The sequence below is a fragment of the Bicyclus anynana genome, chromosome 4, assembly GCF_947172395.1.
Source record: "Bicyclus anynana chromosome 4, ilBicAnyn1.1, whole genome shotgun sequence".
NCBI classification, from domain to species: domain Eukaryota; kingdom Metazoa; phylum Arthropoda; class Insecta; order Lepidoptera; family Nymphalidae; genus Bicyclus; species Bicyclus anynana.
In genome coordinates, this window is record NC_069086.1 from 2,484,581 (window position 1) to 2,509,601 (window position 25,021).

A 25,021-nucleotide genomic window follows, 5' to 3' on the forward strand; every position below is an offset into this window, starting at 1 on the left:
GCTAAGTATGAGAATTCCGCATTTTACTCTGAACTGATTCCACGACAAGCTTTTTATCGTTTATAATTGTACTACGACATTTCTATAAGCTAGTTATTTACTGTCACTCACTGTTCAATTTGTTACATTTTTTGTCATCGTAGATTCATCACCTTTACCACCATCATCGTTAATATCAGATAAACTATTAACATTTTAACAACTTTAAACGTAAGACGATAACATCAAGTATAAGTATTTTGCAACTAAATTTTCCCCAAACTTAATAACTTATGATTACTTAAAATCTAAAACAACTAAACACACGTAATTATAGCTCATTCTCAATCTTGACCATGGTCTATTAAAGCTAGTGGTTCAAGTTGCACGCCTCGTCGACGACCGGCGGAGATAATTTGAGATATAATCGAGTATTAACGTCTACAGCATGCGACTAGTTTCGTGTGATGGCTTCATTGTGTTCTCGTTTAATATTTTGTGGTGAGAGATCTTCTGGGTGGTCGGTAATTATCATTCCCATTTGCTTTAGGCGTTTGTTTTTATGTACTTTAGGTCCCTTAATTGTTTTAGAATGTATATCGTAAGTGTGTTTCAGAATGCTAATACTGAAAGCACCTAAAACTCTTGTGTAATGGAATTTGTATGACTAGTTTGAAACCCATACGGGGTTCTTCCAAATCTTCATTAATTCTCTTCATCGTTATTTGTTTTATACGTAAATTAAATTGTCTATGACGCTAGGTGCTTGATATTGTCCTTGTTATTGTAGTACCATTGGCAACAAATGATGAAATTGGTACAATCGTAATTCGTAGACTTTGCAGTACGACAAGGATATACTTACTTTGGAGAGTTCTCTGAAGTTCTTTGGAGAGAGACAGAAGTTTACAATCTAGATTGTCTTTTATCCTAACATCGAGATACCGTGAAGTGAAGGATAGAAGCATTTGAGCTGAGATTTTTCTTCCCCTTACACTAATATACTAAGATTTTGTCAACTATATTTTTTCTTTTTAAGAAATTTAGGCGTTTCTCAATCTAGTACTCCCCTATATTCTCAAATTAACCTAAAATCCTGTGCTAAAAGAGGTACCTACGTCAATAGTACAACCCAAAAGGGGATCAAACCGTCGACCCCTATTATTAAGGCTTAGATTAATTATGATGAGCCTGGTTTGCTCCTACCCAGGTGGTCGGGCTCTATGATCATTGGTCTTATGTATCCACCGGCCATTCGCTTTGTTATTGGATATCTGACAATTAATAACTTAATGCTAGCTACAGACATTACTATTGTTTAAGCTCATATTGTGTTGCTAGAGACAATTTGTTATGATTACATGGTAAAATGTATTACGGATTACATCATCTATACAAGAGGTATTTAGGGATAGTCGTCGTAGCTTGGAAGCACATTTTGACGAATTTACTTATGTATTTTTGTCTGTTACAATGACTATGAATTTTACTCTTCTATGAAGTCTGCCATTGGGTCAGCCTGTTGGACTAACCTAACCTAACTATTCTGAGAGGAGACTCGTGCGCAACAGTGAGCCGGCAAGGGGTTACTAATGATAATGCATGTAAATGTATCGTATGACTACAAAATTTTACTCTTATGTATGTAATGTATGTACACGAAAATAAAAGACACCCAGCTGTTTCATTCGAGTAGTTCTCGTTTCGTGGTAATACGGTATCTGCATGATGTCATGCACATCGCGACCAATACACGACCAGTTTTATCGGATGTCCTGCCGGTAGCGCTGCAGGCACGTCGACTTATTGGATGGCGTGTGGCTAGCATATCTATACTATAAGTTCAGTGGTTAAGATATGCGACTACGGACCAGGGGTTCACAGTCATGGGTTTCGGTCCTGGATTTATCGGGTTTTTCTTCTTTGCCAGAAATTTTCTATTTTACTTCGGAGTAAGGAAGTGGGTACGAGCACACCTCAGTGACTTAGTCGGTCGTCATTCAAGCAGTTATACATTCTTGAAGTAATCTTTCAAAATACTCATATTTATTGGGATAATTTGTACTTTAAAACTTCAATACAAAAAGCAAAGTGAATTTATATCACAAAGGCGTAATTATTCAACACTTATTCGACACCTTAAACCATCCCTTCGTGGATAGGGGCGGCGGTGTTGCTGTTAAGGTAGCGCTAGCACCCGTTATTTGCAAATTTAACTGTTTTCAGAAAATGCAAAGCGTCATACTCATTTAATAATAGGTATGCTATGCTACAGTATGGTACTCTTTTTCGTTTCATTTAATAAAGTTACAATTTAAGACGTAATAAATATACAATCTCAGTTGACGTTAATTGATATTTTTATTTACAAAAGTACTGGGTTTCAAAATCATAATTTTTACCTAAAAATATCTTTGTTACGACATAAAGTCTATTAAAGCGAGTTGAGTAATGATCAAAAAGTAGACTACAACCAAACAACGACAAACTACAAAAACAATAGTAAAATCGATTTTTATATAAGGCTTAATTAATTCTCTGCGTGTCTACCAATGCGCATTGGGCCAGCGTGGTGGACTATTGGCCTAACCCCTCTTATTCTGAGAGGAGGCTTGAGCTCATCAGTGAGCCGAATATGGGTTGATAATGATGATGATATAAGACGTGGTCTAGTTTCGACCAGACTTAAACTTCATAAACAAAATAACCCCTAAATTTTCAAGACTCTCAAGTGTCTTGAAAATTTCCCGTAAAATATGCGAAAAGGTATGTTATTTATTTCCTTGTCACGTACAAAACAGTTACCAGCCAGCGCACCCTTAAAATCACAATCTAAACGAAGCTAGAGGGCTTTTAGAAGGCAACGAATTTATCAAAGCAAGCTCAATATGCAATGAAATTATTGCCTTCCTTCAACTACACTCCACGTAGCGTCACCAGCAAAACTTGAAAGAGCCACTCTCTTTTGTGTATTTTTTGCGAACGCTATTACCTTCAGAGGGCATGATTAAATGAATTTATGTTTATGAAAAAGAAAAACTAAAAGAAAAGATAGAGTGCGTTACAGCGTTGTTACTTCTAGCGTGAAATTGCTCAAGATGAAGACCCTTTACTGTATATTAATGTCTGTTTTTGCCCTTATTTTTGATGAAACTAAATAAAAAATAAAAAATGACTAACTCAAGGCTTGTTTTTCCCGACAGGCTTTTCGCCGTCTTTTTCGGTTTTACCATCCAACCGAAAAAGGCGTTAAACACAAAGGATTGAAAAATCAAAATATCTCAAAAAATAATAAATCAAAAATAATATATTAAAAATCTTTGCATTGCTTTGCATCGAACTTTTATCTAGAAGGTTTTATCATCAATTCATCATTTTTTTGAAAAAAGAGATTCATCATCAACATTATCAGCCTATTAGGCTTATGTTTATTACAGCTTAGGCAGTAACACCGCAATTTTCCAACTCCTTTTAAGAATTTTTAATAAAAAATTCTTAAAAGAATTAACCCACCCGAAATTTTGGCTGGTGGGAGGCTTCGGCCGTGGCTAGTTACCACCCTACCGACAAAGACATAACGCCAAGTGATTTAGCGTTCCGGTACAATGTCGTGTAGAAACAGAAAGGGGTGAGGATTTTCATCCTTCTCATCACAAGTTATCCCGCTTCCATCTTAGATTATAACATCACTTCAGGTGAGATTATAGTAAAGGGCTAACTTAAAAAAAAAACAAAAAGAATTAAAAAAAACCTGGACATCCACATGAGCTAAAAACTGGACGTTGATGTCTAGTTATCGCATCTAAAAGTAAGTTATCCAATGCGCTTGTCCAGCGCATACTTAAAAGAAACAAAATTTGAATTCTGAATTTTAAAACTACAAAGTGTTTCTCAAAGAACACATTTTACAATAAAAAAAAATAACTACGCATAGCGTTTTGTATCTAAGTCTACTTCATCAACTCCTTTCACAGGACCGCGAACAGAAATAAAAATGCATTATTCAAACGTACAATGGAGAAAACTATGAAGAAAATGCCTTGAGGCGGCGTCACGCTTTTCCTTTGCGAGAGGGACATAATCAAACCTGATGGAGGGGAGAGGACTCGCCTGCAATTACGTGATACGTCTAGCGCCGAGTGGGGGTCGTAGGGTTGGCACTACACGAGGTGACAGTGGCGTGAGCACTTGTGTATGTTTGATTGTCTGTAACAGAAAATTTAAAAATGTTTTTTTTTAAGTAGGCTTACTTTGCAAGAAACTTTGAAACGTCACGTTATGTTATCTAAATATATAAAACTCAAAGGTGACTGACTGATATAGTGATCTATCAACGCACAGTTGCACAGCCCAGACCACTGGACGGATCTGGCTGAAATTTGGCATGCATTGATGTTATGACGTAGGCATTCGCTAAGAGTGGATTTTGATTAATTCTACCCCAAGGGGATAAAATAGAGGTGTAAAGTTTATACGGAAAGTCCTTCATTTTTAGAGTTACAGTTTTAAAAATTTATCCATAAATCATAAAAAAATAAAAAATATAACGTGATTCAAGAATTTTGAAATTCAACCCCTAAAGTGGTAAAATAGGGGTTGAAAGTTTACATTGACTTCCACGCGGACGAAGTCGCGGGCGTCCGCTAGTTATAGTAATAAGTACAATCTAGGGTTCCAAACCGTCTCTTTAATCGACGTAAAAGTTATATAAATTTGACTTATCTCAAAATTCGATTTTACATGTTTTTATTAATTAACGTACTTTTCTCAGTGTAACACTGAAACTAAGAATATTTCAGAGTTTATTGCTTACACTAGCATATCCTCTGCGCTGGGAGTATGGGTGTAAAATATTACTCGGTGAAGATATAGCTTTCTCATGATGAGTGAACTTTTAAAATCAACAAATAGTTTACATTGATTAAAGCTACAATGACACGAAAAAACTGAGGGCAAGAGTTGGTAACAATGTATAAAATAAAAAAAAAATGTTTTTTTTATTGAATTGCCAACCCTACACAACAAGACTAGACAAGAAAATTGTGAATGAAAGGTTCGTAAGAGGAAACATTCTCGTACATATATCTGAATACAACTGTAGATATTTTTAGCACATTCCCCAGTTGTTGAAAGGCTGATTAATTCAACAGTCGTAGATGTGAAAGTTAACAAACGATTAATTTCGATTTGACTTTTTCGTATTACTTGAAGCATTTGAGATTCTTAGTAAATAATTAAGAATAGTATTGAGTGATGTAGATTTGCAAATTTTCTTGTATACTGTACAAACATAAATGTATGATATTTATAAAAGACACAAAAGTCGTATGTTTATTTTGTGTTGTCAGAAACGGTTTACAAAACGGTGAAGCAAACATAAAACTGTTAGAATAACTCTTTAATACGAAATCTAATGAAAATATCACAGCGTTATAAACAAAATACCAATTACTGCTATAATACTACTTAAAGATTATATAGGGTATCTTTTATCGTATAATATTCGTATTGTATTTTTTTCCCAAACTTCTCAAACTTGATCGCTGATCAGAGTTTCTGTAACTTGGCTATTACTCATAACCGGAAAATTCTGCTTGTTTCGGATAAACATCTAGTCTAGACAAAAAGTGAATGAAATATTGCGTTTCCAAGTAAAATGGTGTGAACGAATATAAATAGGGTTGTTAAGAAACTGATTCCTATATTTTTAGTGTTTATTTTTGTGTGCCCCACTATAAAGGCAGGCCTCCTTCTAGGAGGGGGATATGGAGCTTAGACCCACCACGCTCCTAAGGCTATAAGGGGGCCTAAGGGTGATAATATTGGATTACCAGATGTTAATGATATAACCGAAACCGACGGATTAACAAGTCACGTAGCACAACCCATTTCCCTACTCCAGGATTGCTCCTGAAAATTTCTTAGAAGAAAGAAACGCTTAGTATTACATTATCCGGCCTCAGGACTCAAACCTAGGACCTTTTGATCCTAAACCGTACCTATACATATGTATAACCACAGGAACAATGAAGCAGGCCAAGTTGTATGTATCGATGCTAATATGTTGTAGGGGATAATCTCTGGATCTACTGAACCGATTTTGAAAATTCGTTTACCACTAGAAAGCCACGTTATTTGTGAGTGTCAGGCTTATATTTTATACCCGTACTCTTACGGGAACGGGAACTACGCGGACCGTGGGGCGTCAGCAAGTATTACATAAATTGTAGACCATAGACACCACGCTTTGACGGCATTATGTCTAAAACAAGGATGTTATGGAGCTTCGACTTCGGCTCCGACACTTTTAAATCGGAGGATTTAATCGAAAGTCGATCGACATAATTCGCTACGAGTACTTTGCGATTCAATTCATTCAATTTATTTTCTTGTTGATTTGGAAACATGCCATTTTTTTTTCATTGTTTGTGTTTTATTTTATAAAAAAAATATTTGACTAAATAATGTTTTATTGGTCCTTACATAAAAAATCTCTCTCCTGCCACCACTTCTGACCCTGACTCCGACTCCGGTTGTGAGTCCGATAAATCAAATTAAAAAATTCTGACTCCGCCTTCGGTTCCGATAAAATTACCTCCGTTACATCCCTGGTCTAAAAAGTCGCTAATTCGTCATTAAAAGAACAGAAAAAGGTTTCCCTAGTTCAAGTAATCTGTAACATAATTCAAACAAAGTAACGATGTGATAGATCGTTAAAACGATGGTATCGCGCGCAATGAAGCTATTTGTGTCAAAAACACCCACAATAAGTAACAAATCACACCCGATTTGCGTGTTTGTTTTTGTTATTTATTTCGTGGTTAGGGTTTCTTACTTTTTAAAATGTTTTTGAACCCCAAAGGACAGTTGTTGTAAGTTTACTCAATCATAATTATGTACAAAAAAGTGTAATCTGTGTAAAATCGAATTTCACGGCGGTTTTAATAATTTTAATAAGTACTAAGTATTTATGCTTCACCGGTTTTTATAACTGTCGAATAGCTTAATCAATAGTTTTATTTTTACATAAAGTAAAAACTGGCAAAACTTTAGTTTAAACTAAAGTTTATTTTGGGGATAAGGTTTACCTATGTCAATGCATAGATATTATACCTTTAGTGTTATTCTGTAACGCAGATTTTATAACTCGACAATGTGAGTTTCGAATCCATCTACCTCTCTTTAAGTGGTATTATGTTAGAAAGAGAGAGATAGAATCGAATTCGAGACTCATACTGTCGAGTTGTAAAAACATCGTTACACAATAACGCCACAGTATCTCATCATGATGAAAGAGGAATTTGATACAAATGAAATACTGCCAGAGATTTTTTTGAAATGTCTAACTTGTTTGAAACGCTCTCAACACGTAACTCACTCGCCGCGTGTTTCTATTCTGTAAAACCGCATGTGTTTGTTTTTTCTGTGTCTCATAATAAAAGGGTTGTGCCTTTTTAGGCGATGAATCACACTAATAAGTATCTAAAGGCGAAAGTTTGTGTGTAAGCGTGTATGTTTGTTACTTCTAGCCAATTCTATTCACAAAACCGCATCCAAATCGACTCATTGGCTTGGGAGTTCCGATGCGACGGAAATACATTGCATTGCACAGGGGGGTTTAATGGACCAAAAGCCTCATTGGCTAGTTAGTATATGTTTTTTGACCGACTTCCAAAATGTTCGACTGTATGTAGGTGTGTTTTACATAATAATCTCCCGGATCTCCTAATAGAGTAGCGACCCGGTAAGAAGTTGGTGGTGTTACACCCTGTGCCTCGGAGAGCACGCTAAGCTGTCGGTTCCGGTCATTATCATTACCATCTGATAGCGATCATTACACCCTAAGCCCGCTAATCGACATTGTGATAGCTGTAGCTAATTGCGCAGTGCGCACTTGCTACAAATGAGTCGTCGCCATAGGCGTATACATGGCGGGAGGGGGGGCTTCCATGCCCACCCTAGAATGGACCTGTATCCACCCTAGAATAGACTTGTGCCCACTCTAGAATGAACCAGAACCCACCCTAGAATTCTGGGCTACCGATATGGAATTCTATTATGATACTAATAATAGACTTTTGACACGAGGGAGAAACACACTCATGTCGGAATATTATAAATCATGTTAATTGATTTGTCCTGTTCTTAATTTTACTTTACATTTTATTTCTACTACTAACGGGCGCCTGTGACTTTGTTTGCATTATATTTATTTGTTAATTTACAAATCCCGTGGGAAACAAGGATTTTTCGGGATAGAAATTAGTCTAAGTATATGTCGCTGAATGACCTATCTTCCAGTGAAAGTCGCATTAAAATCAGTTCAGGTAAAGTCAGACAGAAAACGCAGACATAAATTTTAAAAAGTACAATTTCTTGAGAAAACAGTAATTTTGAAATCACAGACATACACTTCATATATATGTATATAATTATGTATTGTTTTCAATAATATTTCATACGTTATCTGTAGGGAAACAGCTGTCTCTAATGTCATGTTTGACACTGATTGCATTGATGTTATTGCTTAAGTACTTCAATTGTAAGTGCCGAAGTAAGTACTACACTAGATAGTAAGTATTACATAATGATTATAAGACCTTAAATAGTTTCTACTAGATTTCTTACATAAAATAAGTCATACGTACGTATTATCTACGTTCGACTTCCCAAAATCGAGCTGTTGTAATTTCGTAATAGATAATTTTCTTTTGTGACATAGATAGGTATTATACTCTTAAGAAGTCTATATTATTTCTGATATTACCGGAAATTGCAACTTTAAAATGGGAAAAGAATCGGATAATATGATTTCCATGTTATTTCCTTTCAATATTCCTAGTGGATTGGTATTCCTAGCGGACAAAGTCGAGGATGTTTGTTAGTTATTTATTTATACGAGTAATTGGTAAAAGCACTTACATTATATCATTAAGTACTGTTGTAATTTCAATTGATTGTAAATGTTATACTTGCATATTAATAGTAATAATTATTATTATTAACAAGTTATTCAAAGTTGTATAATTTTCTCTAAGATCAAATTATATATAATACTTCTCTAACGCCCGCAGTTTCACTTGCAAAGTTCCCGGTTCAGTGAGAATACGGGGATAAAATGTACGACACTTCCAAATAAGATGATCTATTGGTGAAAAAAAATCAAAATCGGTTCAGTACTTATATCCATAAATTGTTCTTTACAATACCAAAAACTTTACCTACCTCTTTATAATATTAGCACAGAAAGCAGAATACATAATATATGTATGTATAAGATTATACTATGTGCACTGTAGCAAGGTGCGGGTGACAATTGCCATAAGACTATCGTGAGTCGTGGCAAACGAAATTTTAAGAGTAAATGGTAAGTGACGATGTTGTAGTGATCAAAGAGTTTCGTATGAGTTTCCTTTTCTACACTAATAATAGAAAAGATTTGTATTTTTTTATGTAACGAAAAAACTCGAAAATCTACTGGACGGATTTGAATAAATCTTTAACCAATACAAATCTTTAAGCCTCAATATCTCAACGGTTATAACGGTCGGACTCATCACCGAGGAGTAGTGGTTCGAACCCGCCTCGTTAGTCTATTGTCGTACCGACTCCTAACACAGTCTTTCCCTACTAACTAGTTGGGAAAGGCTGTGTTAGTGTGTGTTATTGTCCTCCAACTGGAGGGGAATTAAAAAAAAGAAAGCTTCATTATCAGATAGTAATTAAGGCTATATTTCCTGCTCTATTCCCATGAGAATGGGAACTACACTGGTGAAACCGCGAGCTTGTACTAGCTTTCTTGTATTTGAAAATGCCCAAATATTTTGTTTATAATTGTAGAGGCAAGTACATTCCCAAAGCGGACGGCGTCGGCTGTCGTGGGTAGTTTACCATCCGCGGAGTGTTTGTTTTGTTAGCATCGTACTGAGATTAAAGAAAGCGAGGGCGTGGGCCGGTGGCTCCCAAAGTTTGAAGCTTTTCAAAAAAGAAAGTTAAGTCTTAAATATGATCTAAAGAATGATACGAACGAAGAGTTGCTAGAAGCATCAGGTAGGTTAAGACAGTCCTTATAAGGCTTATATTTAGAACAAACCAGTGAACGTCCATCGGCTGATGATGTTGATAAAATAGCTTACCCTCCTTACCCCTTCTTCTTTCCTCTGGGCCGTTTCAGCACTTAGCCATGTGATTAGCCGTTGTGCGTTTCTCCTTACCCCTTACTACCTTACCTACCTTAAGAAGGGACACATATTGTGATAAATGACTACTCCGAATGGCTCTCCGAGCCGAGGTCCGTGTCTCACGCCTTTAAAGTATACTCTTAGTTTCGCCAATCCTTTGTTCTGCTTCTTCCTTTGGACCGCATCAGGCGATGCTTTTGCGCTCGCCCAAAATGACGCCCTCGTGACGTCGAGACGAACCAGACAAGATATGACGATGCAGTCTAGTAACTCTTTAGATGATACATGGGATTTTATTTACTTTATATGAGGTTTAAAAGTAAATAGAAATAATATTTTTTAATATATACGAGTAATACGTATATTTTGTTTCTGTATTTACTCGTAAATGGGTATGCCAGACATTATTTAGATAGGTATGTCTGCAGCTGCACTTGTACAGATAGTGGAAGTCTTTGTACCGTTCACGCATATTGAATCCAATGTAACATCGTTCGTAAAATATCACAGCCAAAATCATTGACTTTGGGAAACTTTGCCTCAAACGGAGATTCACATTAGAAACACGCTCTAAATCATACAAATACTATTTTTGTTGTGTTTGTTTACACTGCGATATACTTGCAGTGGTGTCTGGATGCGTGCTGCCATCCCTTGATATGGATACACAAATAAAGATGAGGGATTTTCACATTCCATGCACCGATTCGCCGAGATGCTTGGCTACTAGGATCTGCTATAATTTATAATGATAATGGGGAATTAATAACAGGGAGATTAAGGTTTCATATTGAAACATCAAACAGCCTGTATCCGTCCACTGCAGGCTGGACATAGGTTTTTCCGATATCGCCTTCCTCATCTAACCGTTTCCCACTACCTTTATGATGTCGTCGGACATCACCTGGCTCCCGCAACCCGCAACCCACCTAATGTCCTCGGTCCACCTAGTCCTCTTCTAACTATGTGCCCTGCCCATTGCCACTTCAGCTTCGCGTCTCTCTGAGCTACGTCAGTGACTTGGTCTTTCTGCGAATCTATTCATCTCTGATTAGATCTCGCAGAGACACTACAAGCATAGCTCTTACCCTGCTGTTACCCTGATCTAGGTAACATGAAGGATATGCTTTATTATAGTTTAATAAAGTCCAAGCCGTAGGCGGTCACCACTACGGAGACAAAACAATTATTGTTCCGTTGAAACTACAGAGCTATAGAGTAACAATGTTCCGTAACAATAATATCTTGATTAACGCAAATCCTTTTGATATTCGGGAGCGTTATTGTATTCAAGCTCGTGATTTCTGTCGGCGACGCGGGATAAACTGGAATCCAATTTATATGTCGTCGAGGGAATCTAGACGTTATTTCGGGAATGATAAGGTAGTGTATTGGTTGAATGTTAATTTATAGGGTCAATCTCAATTAAAATTAACGGTAGACGGTATAAGCTGAAGCGGTTTATTGTTATTTAACAATTGTTTGAAATTTAAAAATGTGCTGGGAAATGTTTACTCTTTTCTTATTTTATTTTATATTTTTGGGTATGTTTGTAGATGGGCTGGTTTGTACATTTCCTAATAGATTTCATTCAAACTCAATACTAATATTTAAAATCATTACCAAACATTCGCTCATTTTGTTTGTGTATTGTTTATGAATGAACGCAAGATGATCATGGTCAGTCATTTTAATGGGTCACACATTTTTCTACAAAGAAAAACCTTGCCAGTTAAAAATAATACAAGTAATATAAAGACAGTATATAAAAAATATTCAAGGCAGCAGGTATAACTGCTTCTACAGCTAGATAGTATTTTATAAACATCTTAGCCTCAGCAATGCTGTGTATGCTTTTATAAAGTTGTAATGTATCAGACTACTGTACTAATTGTTTATATTTTGTATTTTAATGTTTTCTGCTGCTATTGTTGGCATATCTAAGAAATATAAATAATTATAAGAAATACACACCATCTAATTGTACAATTGCAATTGGCAAAGTACCCATTATAATACATTATAAATACGCTGGCGCTTTTACCCCTCTGGCTGGCAAGACTAATCCTTTCCAAATCCAAATAAATCCAAATAAATGCCAGCTCTTGGGTTACTTGACGCAAGGATCAATTTGTCAGACATAAAATATTATAATTATTTTATTTATTTTAAATTTAAATTTCATTTTATTATAGTCTTATTTTATTTTAAGCTGATTAGAATGTTAGTACCGGTATAATGAATAAATTACAGAAATCAGTTGAGCAATTTAGGCTCGAAATAGGGCCCGCTTTGCGCCTAAGCCTTGTACCACACACCGTCATCCCCAAACTAAGGGCGTCGCGTCACTACGCGGCCGCAGGCTTTTGATATTTTAATATTTGCTCGTCGTCGAGCTCGTCGTTGAGCGGCGAGCGTGACTAATTCGAGGGGCGCGATAACATCAACCATCTCGATGTCGAGTCTATTATGAGTATGGTTTTATAGCTATTATAAATATTTTAGTACAGTAATTGGTGCAACAGATAATAATACTACTAATATTATAAACAAGCGGATGCTGACCGTTTGGAATTCGGGTTTTGTAGTATAACTTTTAAGTAGTAGAGCTGTTTGTGACGTAGATCGTCCGGGGAAGTATTAATGTCTTATACTGTTGTGTATTTTGTACTAACCCCATGCTTATTACTTCCACTAAGTGTTCTTGTCTAAAGGGTAATGCTACCGGGTGTTATAGATAAAGTTTAAGGTCAGCCGCCTTAACCAAGTAGCACGCCGATTCTCTTTCTACGATCGCTAACGCTTCGAAAACTAGACAGATGTATGGGAATGACAGATCTTGATCACGTGACCTGTCGATAGCAAATGTCATTCCCATACATATTTCTAGTTTTCGAAGCGTTAGCGATCGTAAAAAGAGAATCGACGTGCCACTTGGCTAGCGGCTGGGTTGAATATTTTTGCAAATGTTTCAATGAGCTGTGAATGTTACGTACCTACATTATTATTTTATTCATACGGTGTCTGGATAAATTGTATATTCTTATTATTCTGTCGATTAATCAGTCGGAAGGCTATGTGAGATGCAGTGGGCGGAATACTTAATAATGCCTGAAAATCAGCGCTACAGCTATTTAGCTGTAGCATAGAGTTGAGGCAGCGACCCATTCAGCCGAAGCGTATTAAGTTAGTATTAAGTCTCATGATTTCTCCTATTTATTTTATGTTTTTTGGCTGAATAAATGATTTTATTAATGTATCTCCTATTGATTTATTTCCTTTTTTTGAATTTTTAACAATGTTGATAAAATACGCAACCGGTGGTCAGGGCTAAAGAGTGAGGAACCTCCTCACAATACGCGCCGTCTCAAGAACCACTGCCTTCTGTATCTGACTCTTGATCCAACAGTTAAGTGAAAGCTTCTTAAGGTGTTGGTTGAAACTTTTCGCAGACCATTGACTGAAACAACTATCGGAACAATAACAGTTGACTCAAAATTCCACATGGCGGTAATCTCGTGAGCAAGGTCCAAGTATATTGATACTTTTTCTTTTTCGGCTTTAACCAAATTATCGTCATGTGGAACAGTAATATCAACAATTATTGAACGACGCACTGACCGATCGACTAGTATATTCTTTTTTATTTTAACAATTATTCAGGGGGAAACTATGTGGGTCCGCAGTAGGCTTAGATAATACTTACAGTTAGTATAGGTACTTATTACAAATATCTTTAGACTAAAACGCGTATTTTAGCAACAGTCTCAGCATGTGACACTTTTGGATGGGGTGGTTGATCGAAGGGGATGGTTCAGCCGGGCCTAAATAAGTTTAAACATCCGTCGGAGGGGGCCTTATTGCATTAGCGACGGGGAAGCGATCAATGCATCCATTGGCTTTGAAGCTATTCCCAATATTCTTTGAAACTATTTTTATTGCTTTTTGATTTTATTTTGAAGTAAGCGTTTGGTTTATTGCCTTACGTTTATAAATTTTTGATGTTCTAACACCTCAAAATAAAAAATATTCTAAGTATTACACTATATTTGCAACGATGTAGTTTAAAATGCAATATAAAATTTTTATTATTATTATGTTTTCATTCCTATCTTTAATCTATGGGAAACTCCTTGAAGAATTGACAAATATACCTACCTTCTCTTAACGTATTTGGATAACTAGGATTTATGTATAAAGTTCTCACCTTTTTAATAGAATAAATAAGAGACACTTAATCATCCATTCATAGATGAAATGTTCTATTTTGTACAATCTATACGTGTAATGCTTACCCTAGTTAAGAACTTTGTGCACGTCGCTACCGCAACATTGGCCACTAGCAGATGCGGACGGCCTGTGATGTTCTATTTTGTACAATCTGTACGTGTAATGCTTACCCTAGTTAAGAACTGTGTGCACGCCGCTAACGCTACATTGTTCGCTCGCAGATGCGGACGGTCTGTGCGCGACGCCAGGCTGCTGCGGCGCGGGGTCGCGGGCGCAGCTGGTGCAGCACGCGCGGCTGCAGCTGGAGGGAGCCGTGCGCAGCGAGCTCAACAAGCTGGCGGAGATACTGGCCACCAGGGCCAAGCGGTTCGACGGTGAGTACACACATATTTACTAATAGGTACTTTAGAATTTATACCTAGGACATATGATCTAGGTAGGTAGGTCCAATTTAGTGAAAAAGGTGAACCGTCGAATCCAACTCGGCTGGGCTGCATTCGGGAAACTTCGCGACATCTTTTCGTCCGACATTCCTCAGTGCCTGAAGACAAAAGTCTTCGAACAGTGCGTGTTGCCAGTGATGACCTAAGGTTCCGCGACTTGGTCGCTAACTATGGGCCTCATAAGAAGGCTCAGAGTCACACAGCGGGCGATGGAACGAGATATGTTAGGAGTATCTCTGCGTGATCGAATCAGAAATAAAAAAGATTCACTGCTGAGCTCGAGTCTCCTCTCAGAATGAGAGGGGTTAGGCCAATAGTCCACCACGATGGTCGCTGGCCCAATGCGGATTGGCAGACTACACACACGTGGAGAATTAAGACAATTTTGCTTTTCCTTCGTTTAAGACACGTGATATTTCATTTCGTAAAAAAAATAATATATTTACTACTACGGCATACCTACCTACTTACTAATTCTTAGCAGTTTTTGACGTGGCGCAGGTTTTGGGTTCGATTCCCGACTAGGCCGATTTAGGTTTTATTAATTGGTCCAGGTCTTGCTGATGGGAGGCTTCGGCTGTGGCTAACTACCAGTAAATACGTACCGCCAAACGGTTTAGCGTTCCGGTACGATGTCGTGTAGAAACCGAAAGGGATGTGGATTTTTATCCTCCTCCTAACAAGTTAGCCCGCTTCCATCTTAGATTGCATCATCATCATATTAGGTAAGATTGTAGTCAAGGGCTAATTTGTAAAGAATAAAAAAAACACTCTTGACTTCTCTGACAAAGAGAGGTCTAGGAGGATAAAACTAAGCTCCATATACATGTGAAGGGAAGCATGATTTGTAGTGGGCTGTTAAAATAATGACTAAATCGTAATTTTCACATTCATTTATTTTTCCATATTACTAGCAGTTAGGTATATATTTCTTGACCTGACCCGGGATTCGAACCCTGGACCTCATTGTCCGTAGCTGAAGCAAATAACCACACGACAATGAGACATTTATCCTTGTTATTTAAATACTAAATGACCTTTTATGAAACACCGATCTCATTCACTATAGACCGTATGAACAATGCGTTCAGTGATCGCCTCTCAATGAGCCAGACCACATCGCCTAGCCGTTACTAATGAACTAAAAGCCAGTGAGAGCCAGACATACCTAGATTTATAAATTTCTATCTTTTATATATTATTTTTTTTTTATTTAATAAATCTGAATCGGGAAATATAGCAATTTGTTTCATTGCGTTGGGACGAAGGAGATTTGGCTGGGAGTACTAAGCCGTCGCGCCGCCCGGTTAAAATTTTGTCTATTTCTCTTCTAGCGATATGTCTTGATATGATATGATGTCAATGGTTGGAGCTAGGCTCACAAACTTTCAGCTTTCATTAAATGCGGTATGTGTGGCTGTCACAGCCTCTCGATCTATAAGTGTTACTAATACTGCATGACTTCATTACTATGTTTTACTGCGACCATCAAAAGCTCTTACCATTGATCGCGCTATGTATAATACAAACCTAACGATTGAATAGAGTAAGATAATTAAAGCACATATTTCTTTTATTCAATGGCAAGCAATGGAATGCACTCCATAGATGTAAAAACTACTGCCTACCCTAAAGACTCAATACAAACCTATGTTGGACCACAGAGTACAAGGAATTTTCCAATTTTTACTCATTGTGCATACACTACTTAAAAACCTTCTGCACGCCACTTTGGCAAGTTAACCCTCGCCTACGATCATACCTGATGTTAAATGCCGATGCAGTTTATTCTACCCATATCTGTAACGGTTTTTACTATTTCGCTGGAAATCGAACCCAGGACCTCTCACATCACTACCAACTGCGCCACAAAGGTCGTCAAAATACAGTTTATATTATCATATTTGTTTTATCCCGATCTGTTTGTCATTTCACATTTAACTACGAAACTACTGATGAACGGATTATCATGCGATTTCAGAAATAATTTGAGATAAATTTCCATTTTCCTCCAGTTAAGGCAATAGTCCATCGAACCACCAACCCTCGGTAATGAGTCCGACCAATTTACCGTTGAGCTATTGAGGATTAATTACATAAAAATAAAAATTACTAATAATTCGAGTAACAATAGTAGTGGTTCTGCTGAGGAGTGTTTTCTCGCGATAACCCGCGAACGGTCACGCGGCTATTTATAGCTGACTCCTTGCTGTTGATACGCGCCTTGCACACGCAGAAAACACTCACGATATATAAATAAACGTAATTTAACCATACATTCAATAAACCGAATACGAATTAAGTTTTTGTTTATGTAAGTTGGTTGTATTTTTTGGCATCGTGGCTTACATAAACCGTCCCAGGAACCCTATTAATAACAGTAAGCTACTCAAAATCTATACTAATATTATAAAGCTGAAGAGTTTGTTTGTTTGTTTGATTGAACGCGCTAATCTCAGGAACTACTGGTCCGATTTGAAAAATTCTTTCAGTGTTAGATAGCCCATTTATTGACGAAGTCTATAGGCTATATATTATCCCCGTACTCCTACGGGAACCGGAACCACGCGGGTGGCAGCTAGTTAGTCAGATAAAGTCTTTATTGCGCAAAAAATTCAAAATTTTGGGCCGAAGCGGCGAACGTAAGCTTAACATTTCTGTCAAAACTTTGAATAAAACTGGAAATAAAACATAGCAATAGATAAATGAACAGTGGGAGTTTTCAATATTTTCATACTGTTACTATCACGTTAACGTAAACGCAAATTTATATGGAATTGAAACAGTTGTGCAGTAGTGCCACTAGATGGCGCTGTTTAAATTCCTTAGAAATTCGCGTTTACGTTACGTGACAGTAGCAATGTCAATAAACCACTCGAAGCTAGTAGAGTCAATCGACGACAATGTAAGGCCGCTGGGCATAGAAATATCTAGTAGTATATTTCTCTGTCTATTAATTTATTACTCCAAAGTTCTCACAAACTGCAGTCAAAGCCGGTTGTGCACTCGACTCAATATTGATTATTGACTTGTCCACTTTCCAACCGCTCAATACGCCTCGCTTAAAGCTCTCACAGATAAATTTTACTTGTATTTTCTCCCAGAAAACTACTTTTGTAAAATCCATAAAATACAATCAAGCTAAGTGCGTGTCAAGCCGCAGTGTAGGGTTCCGTAGTTTTGTGTCACTACAATTTGTAGAGACGGTAAACAACTAAGCTGTGATAGTTTGCCTTATTCATTTATTTATGTTATTAGGAAAACCGTGCCCAGACGCATAAAATATAAACTAAAACCTTGATGTTACTTTGTGAAATCGTACCTACCTACCTTTATAATGGTTAAAGAATTTAAAAAATCAGTCCAGTAGTTTTAAGTCAAATCATAACAAACAAAAATAAATTTGGCTGGTGGGAAGTTTCGGCCGTGGCTAGTTACCACCTTACGGATAAAGACGTACTGCCAAGCGATTTAGCGTTCCGATGTCGTGTAGAAACCGAAACCGAAAGGAGTGTGGATTTCATCCTACGCCTAACAAGTTAGCCCGTTTCCATCTTAGATTGCATCAACACTTACCATCATGTGAGATTGTAGTCAAGAGCTAACTTGTAGACAATAAAAAAAATGTATCAAATCTTTATATTCTCTTTATAATATTATTTTAGACTCTTTTTACACCATTCATGTAAACTCGTTTTAGCTGAATGACCACAATTTTCCCGTTGGCTATGAATGAATCGTGTGATAAGAAATGGGCACTTCTACTCGTAATACGTCATGTTTTATTTTAAACATGTTTGCCTTCATTGAAATATTAGGTAGGTATATGTCTTCTATTGCGAAATATTTCTTTTAAAAACCTAATGTTTTGAAGGTAATGAGCCGATTAACAGGAATTTTATTATTGGGAAATTTACAGCAACAAATTATTACGAATAGGTACCGAGAGTATTATCTATTTTATTTTTTATCCTGTATACAATAAGTGATAGTTGTGTGAAACTTAAAGATTCATTGAAATATTCGGGACTTTTGTAAATCTATGTGAAATCATTATTAAATAAGGGAAAAGGGTCTAAACACCAGTTTTCCTGTTAAGGTATGGAACCCTAAAAATCTAACATTTAGTAATTTTAAATCGATTTTAACATTAAGTCATCATCGCAAAACGATTCTATGGATATTTGCTAAAAGTGTAGATAAGGAAATTTTACCTATTACTTTTATTTAGGAAATATGTAGTAGGATTCTTGCGCAAATCAAAATAATACCACACAATACTCAAGCAAAACTCTTTCATGCTTCTTGTAAAACTTTCGGCAGAACAATATTTGCCGAGATAGATAGTAAAGATTTGGACAAAAACAACTGTAAGTACTTATTTTTAAGACACACATAAAATTTGGACAAAACAGTACTTATTTTTAAGACACCCTAAAAATCTTTGTTTAAAGTTAAAACTATTGCTGTAATTGCATAAATCATAATAAAAATACTCAAGCTAAACTCCATGCTTCTCGCAAAATTTTTCGGTAGGTCAGCCTTTACAAAGATAAATATAGCCAAAATTTGGATAAAATCTGCAGTACTTTTTTTAATCTTTTTTTATTTTTTTTAATCTGCAGGCCTACAAATCTATGTTTAAACTATTGCTGGTCCCAACAATCATTACCAGTGGTTGTGTCCACTTGCACTTCATAGATGCAAAAATGCACTGCTTACCCTGACGTCTCAATACAAGTCCGCTTTGGAGAGGGCATTTTCCATTTCGTACAATTTGTAGGCATAGTGCATACCTTCATTGAACACCTTGTGCACGCCATTGAATTTGTGTCCGGTCAATTAATGTAATGGCAGTGTTTTCTCAGCATAACTTTCGATCTGGTCGCAGCAATCACGCCTTGTTCGGAGCGAGCGTCCCGTTGGATGCCTTTCCACTGACGCGACTAGATGACGGGCCGCGATAGTGCGCAGTTCCTGGTAGCTCTGACCTTCCCGCTGGGTCATTCGCTAACTTAGTGGCTTTCAAATGTAACAAATTTGAAAAAAAGTATATTCGATATGTTTTTTATGCATCGTAACTTTTTTAACTTCAACCTATGATGACGAAACCGCATGAAGATTCACTCGTATTTAATTGAAAAATATTGCATTTTTCAGATTCAGCCAGGGCAACGTTAGAGTTAGTTTTTACTCTGTTTTTGTGGTTTCAACTCGAAAGTTTTTTACCTATGTATGTCAGGTACATTTTATAAGTCGAAGTCGTACACTTGATTTTCTATTTTTTTTTGTTTTAACTACACGATAGTTAAACTATAAGAGGCGAAAAAAAAAAGTATTTATTGCTGTTTTAGTTGTTTTTACATCTAAATAACATTTTAAATTTCTCATGTTAAACATCGACAAACGGTCGTTATTTTGGTTAAACTCGTCTCCCGACTACCTCCTCTAAATATTTTCACTCAGCCCTGTCTTTTGCAGTACGAGTCCATTTCGGATCAGATATACACCTGATCTCGTCTTCCTATCCTTTAGTCTGTCTACCTCTGATTCATTTGACGTCTTTCCATTCATACAATTCTGTCATTAGTCTGGTCCATTTTCTTAATCAAATTCAAATTCATTTATTGCCAGAATGTGGTAATGTACTTATTGTATTCAATTAACAGTAGTCATCAACCCATATTCGGCTCACTGCTGAGCTCGAGTCTCCTGTCAGAATGAGAGGGGCAAGGCCATTAGTCCACCACGCTGGCCTAATGCGGATTGGCATAATTCACACACGCAGAAAATTAAGATAATTCTCTGGTATGCAGGTTTCCTCACGATGTTTTCCTTCACCGATTGAGACACGTGATATTTAATTTCTTAAAATGCACACAACTGAAAAGTTGGAGGTGCATGCCCCGGACCGGATTCGAGCCCACACCCTTCGGAATCAGAGGCAGAGGTCATGTCCACTGGGCTATCACGGCTCCTATTCAATTAACAGGGTGTGGCACAATCACAATATTACTAATTGGCGTGCAAGAATACCAATAGTTATAGTATGTACCTAATGGTCTAAGTGAGATTTCTCTCAGCTTATCGTGTTATCTTGTCGTGTAAAGGCCCCCGCCCATGTTTGGCGAGGCGCCCGCGTCCCGTTCTGAGGCAATTACAGGCAGCGGGAAGCTCGCCTCATGTATTATGTATGGTCCAGTACTGCTACTTGCTAGCAGGCCTATGGCTGTGTCCCTTTTACTTAAACAAGCCTTAGGGCCAGTGCACACCTGATAAGATGCGACGAAGAGGCGTTTGTTCACCATCATTAGCGTTTTTTAATGGCTACACTACATGGTCAGCCGCCCTAGCCAAGTAGCATGTCGATTCTCTTTCTACGATCGCTAACGCTTCGAAAACTAGAAAAATGTAAGGGAATGACAGATCTTGATCACGTGACATGCCAAGCCCATATCTTTCTAGTTTTCAAAGCGTTAGCGATCGTAGAAAGAGAATCGATGTGCCACTTAGCTAGGGGGGTAGGGCTACCTAGAGAGGATTTGGATTCCACCACGCTGTACCAATGAGGGTTGACAGCGGTGATAATGTGACTTTGTGACGATCACAGTATTTATGATAATGACCAGTACCGACGTAGTATCGGATTAAGGTACCTTGATGATTGCAATCTTCCCCTGACCCCCTCCCCCTCTCTCCCTTAAGTAAACTGCACTTAACAAGTTTATTTACAATTGATGTAAATAAGAATCGTAGATATAATAATATGTGTCAATGAAAGTCAATTTAAAACGTCAATCCAATACTGGTCACCAACGGCTTAATATCAGCTTTCTTTGAGGCACAGGGAAATGCAACTAACCTCCTAACTCCAGGGTACTAGCACAGAAAACAACAGTAGAAGTACCAATAGTGAGAATTCCTTGGACGAAAAAACTCAACATTCACAGCTCGACACAGGAGTCCAACTCAAGACTACATGATCCGACTACATGCTAATTCGACGACGCAGTTGATAGGTAGTAATTACTTTTAATGTTATATATTATTTTTCCGAGTATACTAATGCAATAAAGCTGAAGAAAATGTTCGTTCGAAAGTACTAATCTCTGAAATAAACAGTTATTATACTCTCGCTAAACGTTGGTCTCGAGACCATCTGCTCTTATCTGTCGTCGGTATTAAGATGCACGTGTGAATGTATATTTAGAACGCCTCTTCGGTTTATCGTATCGCTACGACTTCGATTTAGAATTATACTAGCAAACGCTCGCGGCTTTTTCCGCATGTAGTTTGATTTTTTTTAATAACATTCCCTCTATTATATATAATATGGTGTCATGTTGAAGAATAAAAGTAGTAATATGATTTTTATTGCAAGAAAATTGCAAGTGGAAACACACGAAGCTAGAAAATCAAGGAAAGTTGGAGTATGTGAAACTTCATAATTGATTTTTGGTTTGCCGCGTTTACCAGGTCTATCCATCGAAAGGGCATTTGGTCAGATTTTAAAAAAGATGTTTTAAAATCGGTTCGCAACAGACGGCAATATCGGTGATAATACATAAAATAATACACAGCCGAACAAAGAACCTACTCCGCTCTGAAAATCGGTTACAACCTGCATTTCTGATGATGATCCCAAAGAACTTCAAAATTCGTAAAACACAGACAACGAAAGCCTTTTTCGAACCTTGAGTTCGATATCAATACTTTTTATCTCTGAATAGTTTTTTATTTTTCTGAACGCGCAAACAGGTGTTAGAACGTAGGCAGGTTCCTAATAGCGTGAAGTGACCAATTACCTACTTTAGAATAAAGGGGACATCCTCTACTTTAGCAATAACTATTTCATATTTTTATTTTCTTCGTATTAGGGCAGGAATTCTTCTTCCTGTCCTAATTTATAAGAAATATAATAGAACGTTCAAACATTACTGCGATGTATAGAAAGTGTTTTAATACTTGATGTCATAATTATGAGGAACCGTTTAGTCTCGAAGTCTTCATAATATTCTTAATTATTAGAACCGACTTCAATAAAGAGCTTATCAAGTCGACGTAATATTTTCAGTATTTGACATTTATTCTTATACTTAAATAATTATTAATTATGTCACGAGTACTAGCTTCTAAGCATGTCTGCCAAATTCCATAAATGTATGTATGTCTATCCGAGCATAATGCATATATACTTACTCGTGTGTATGTATATAAAATTATCTCAAAGACTGTCAAATTACATTTTTTTTTTTATTTGCAATTAAGGGAAAAGTGCAAGTTTCATTAAAATAGGTCCAGTGGTTTTTGATAAATAGATTAAAATATGTTTGAAGGCGGTTTAATTTTTTTTTTCCATTCTTGTTAGATAATGTATCTGTACTTATCTAAGAAATGTTCCCCCTTCCTCTGCAACTGAAACCCCGAAAACCTAGAAAAACCTATTAAAAAGACGAAAAATCTTCACGCATCAGGTTCATATGCTATACGTTTGAATGCATCACTTTGTATTGCTTTTCACATTCCATAATGCATTGTTCGGAAAATTAAGACCACTAAAGCTATGCTTGCGGCTCACTGAAGTACATAGCCAATCCCAACAGGTCCGTTATGCGAGCAATGCCAATTGTGCCCGATAGATTCGCCGGCGAATCTGTGTGACCCGTGTGTGACCCACTCGAGTGTGTGCGCGGGCCTTAAGTGCGCACTTAGTGCTTATCCGTGTTTGTGGGCTTTAAATTGAGCCGCCTAAGCCCTGGCACACATCATTATTCTTTAATAATTGTATAACTGCCTAGGGTTCCGTAATCTAGTAATAAAGTGGGGAGTTTCCTTTTTTTTATTCTTGTACAAGTTAGCCCTTGACTGCACTCTCACCTGATGGTAATTGATGATGAGAAGGATGAAAATCCACACCCCTTTCGGATTCTACACAACATCGTACCGGAACGCTAAATCACTGTGGTCTTAGCGTGTAGGGTGGTTACCTTCCACCAGCCAGATGAGCCTGAAAACTTCAATAGGTCCAGTCGGGGATCGAGGGATGATGACAGTTTTTTAAATTGTATATAAATTAAGAGTATACTAATAGTAAAGCAATTTTGTAAAAGGAACAGGGTATCTGCGATCATTACTTTCGGAGCTACAGGGATTTAAAGAGTCAGATTTGCGGCGCTGCCGCGGATCCCTGAAAAACGCCCTATACAAAATGGCTCGAAAAAATGACGTCATAGGCAATGTAATGATCGTTAGATTTGTATGCGCGTTCAAACAAAATTACTAATATCTTTGTTATTTGTGCGTTTATCTTTATAGTTCATATATTAAAAAATGTCACATTTAATGTAAGGAAGCTAAAACTGTATAAATTTTCATCTAATTACGATAAAAAAATTTTAATAGTTTTTGAAATTTTATAATCTCATTTATTTTGCAAATATCCAGACAATCTTTGCTTTTTATGTATAAATTAGTTAATATTGACCCTATTTACCCGAATGTATCATAAAAATCAATATATTCAAACCTAGTCATCATCCCCATTCCACTACAATTTGGGAAAAGGTTATGATAATAATTCACTCCACTAATATGTACCTATATCTATATATCACGAATATCACGTTTTCTCTTTCTTAATACACGAAAATAACATAATCTCTATCAAAGGTAAATTCTATTTGTTATTGAGGTACCCCATACTGCTTATATAAAATTCCTAAACCAATGGTATCACATTAACTATTAATCCTAAGTAAAGAATGTTAATTTGGTAGGCGCGGCCGACTCCACACGACGAGCTAATGTCGACTATCAAATGTCAGTTCATAGCTTGTTACCGAAATACACTCGCTTCCAAGTTCCGATGTTCAGTGATTTATTGATCATACAAATATTTGTAGTTTAGTTTCGTTATCAGCCTATTTAAAGGCCTAACGGACCATCAGGCTAATTCACACGTATGCTAGTTGACATATTCTAAATAGAGATTCTATGTAAAAATTTCATCAGTTTTTGTTTTTATTACTTTTTTATTCTTTACAAGTTATTTCCTTGATTACATTCTCACCTGATTACTAATATTATTAGACGAAAATGTTTGTGTGTGTAAGTGTGTTGTGAAGTATGTTTATACAACTAGGCAACTCTAGTCTATGTATTTAATATTCATACTTTAGAGAAGTTAAA

General features: G+C 36.8%; 1 protein-coding gene across 1 annotated transcript in view; it reads left to right on the forward strand.

Annotated features, from left to right (window-relative positions):
- The window catches only part of LOC112058108 (uncharacterized), a 112,376-nt gene that overhangs the window by 63,704 nt on the left and 23,651 nt on the right, over positions 1–25,021 (forward strand). Inside the window, exon 2 of the mRNA XM_024098808.2 lies at positions 14,612–14,764. Coding sequence (XP_023954576.2) covers positions 14,612–14,764 — 153 coding nt within the window. The remainder of the gene's footprint in view (positions 1–14,611; positions 14,765–25,021) is intronic.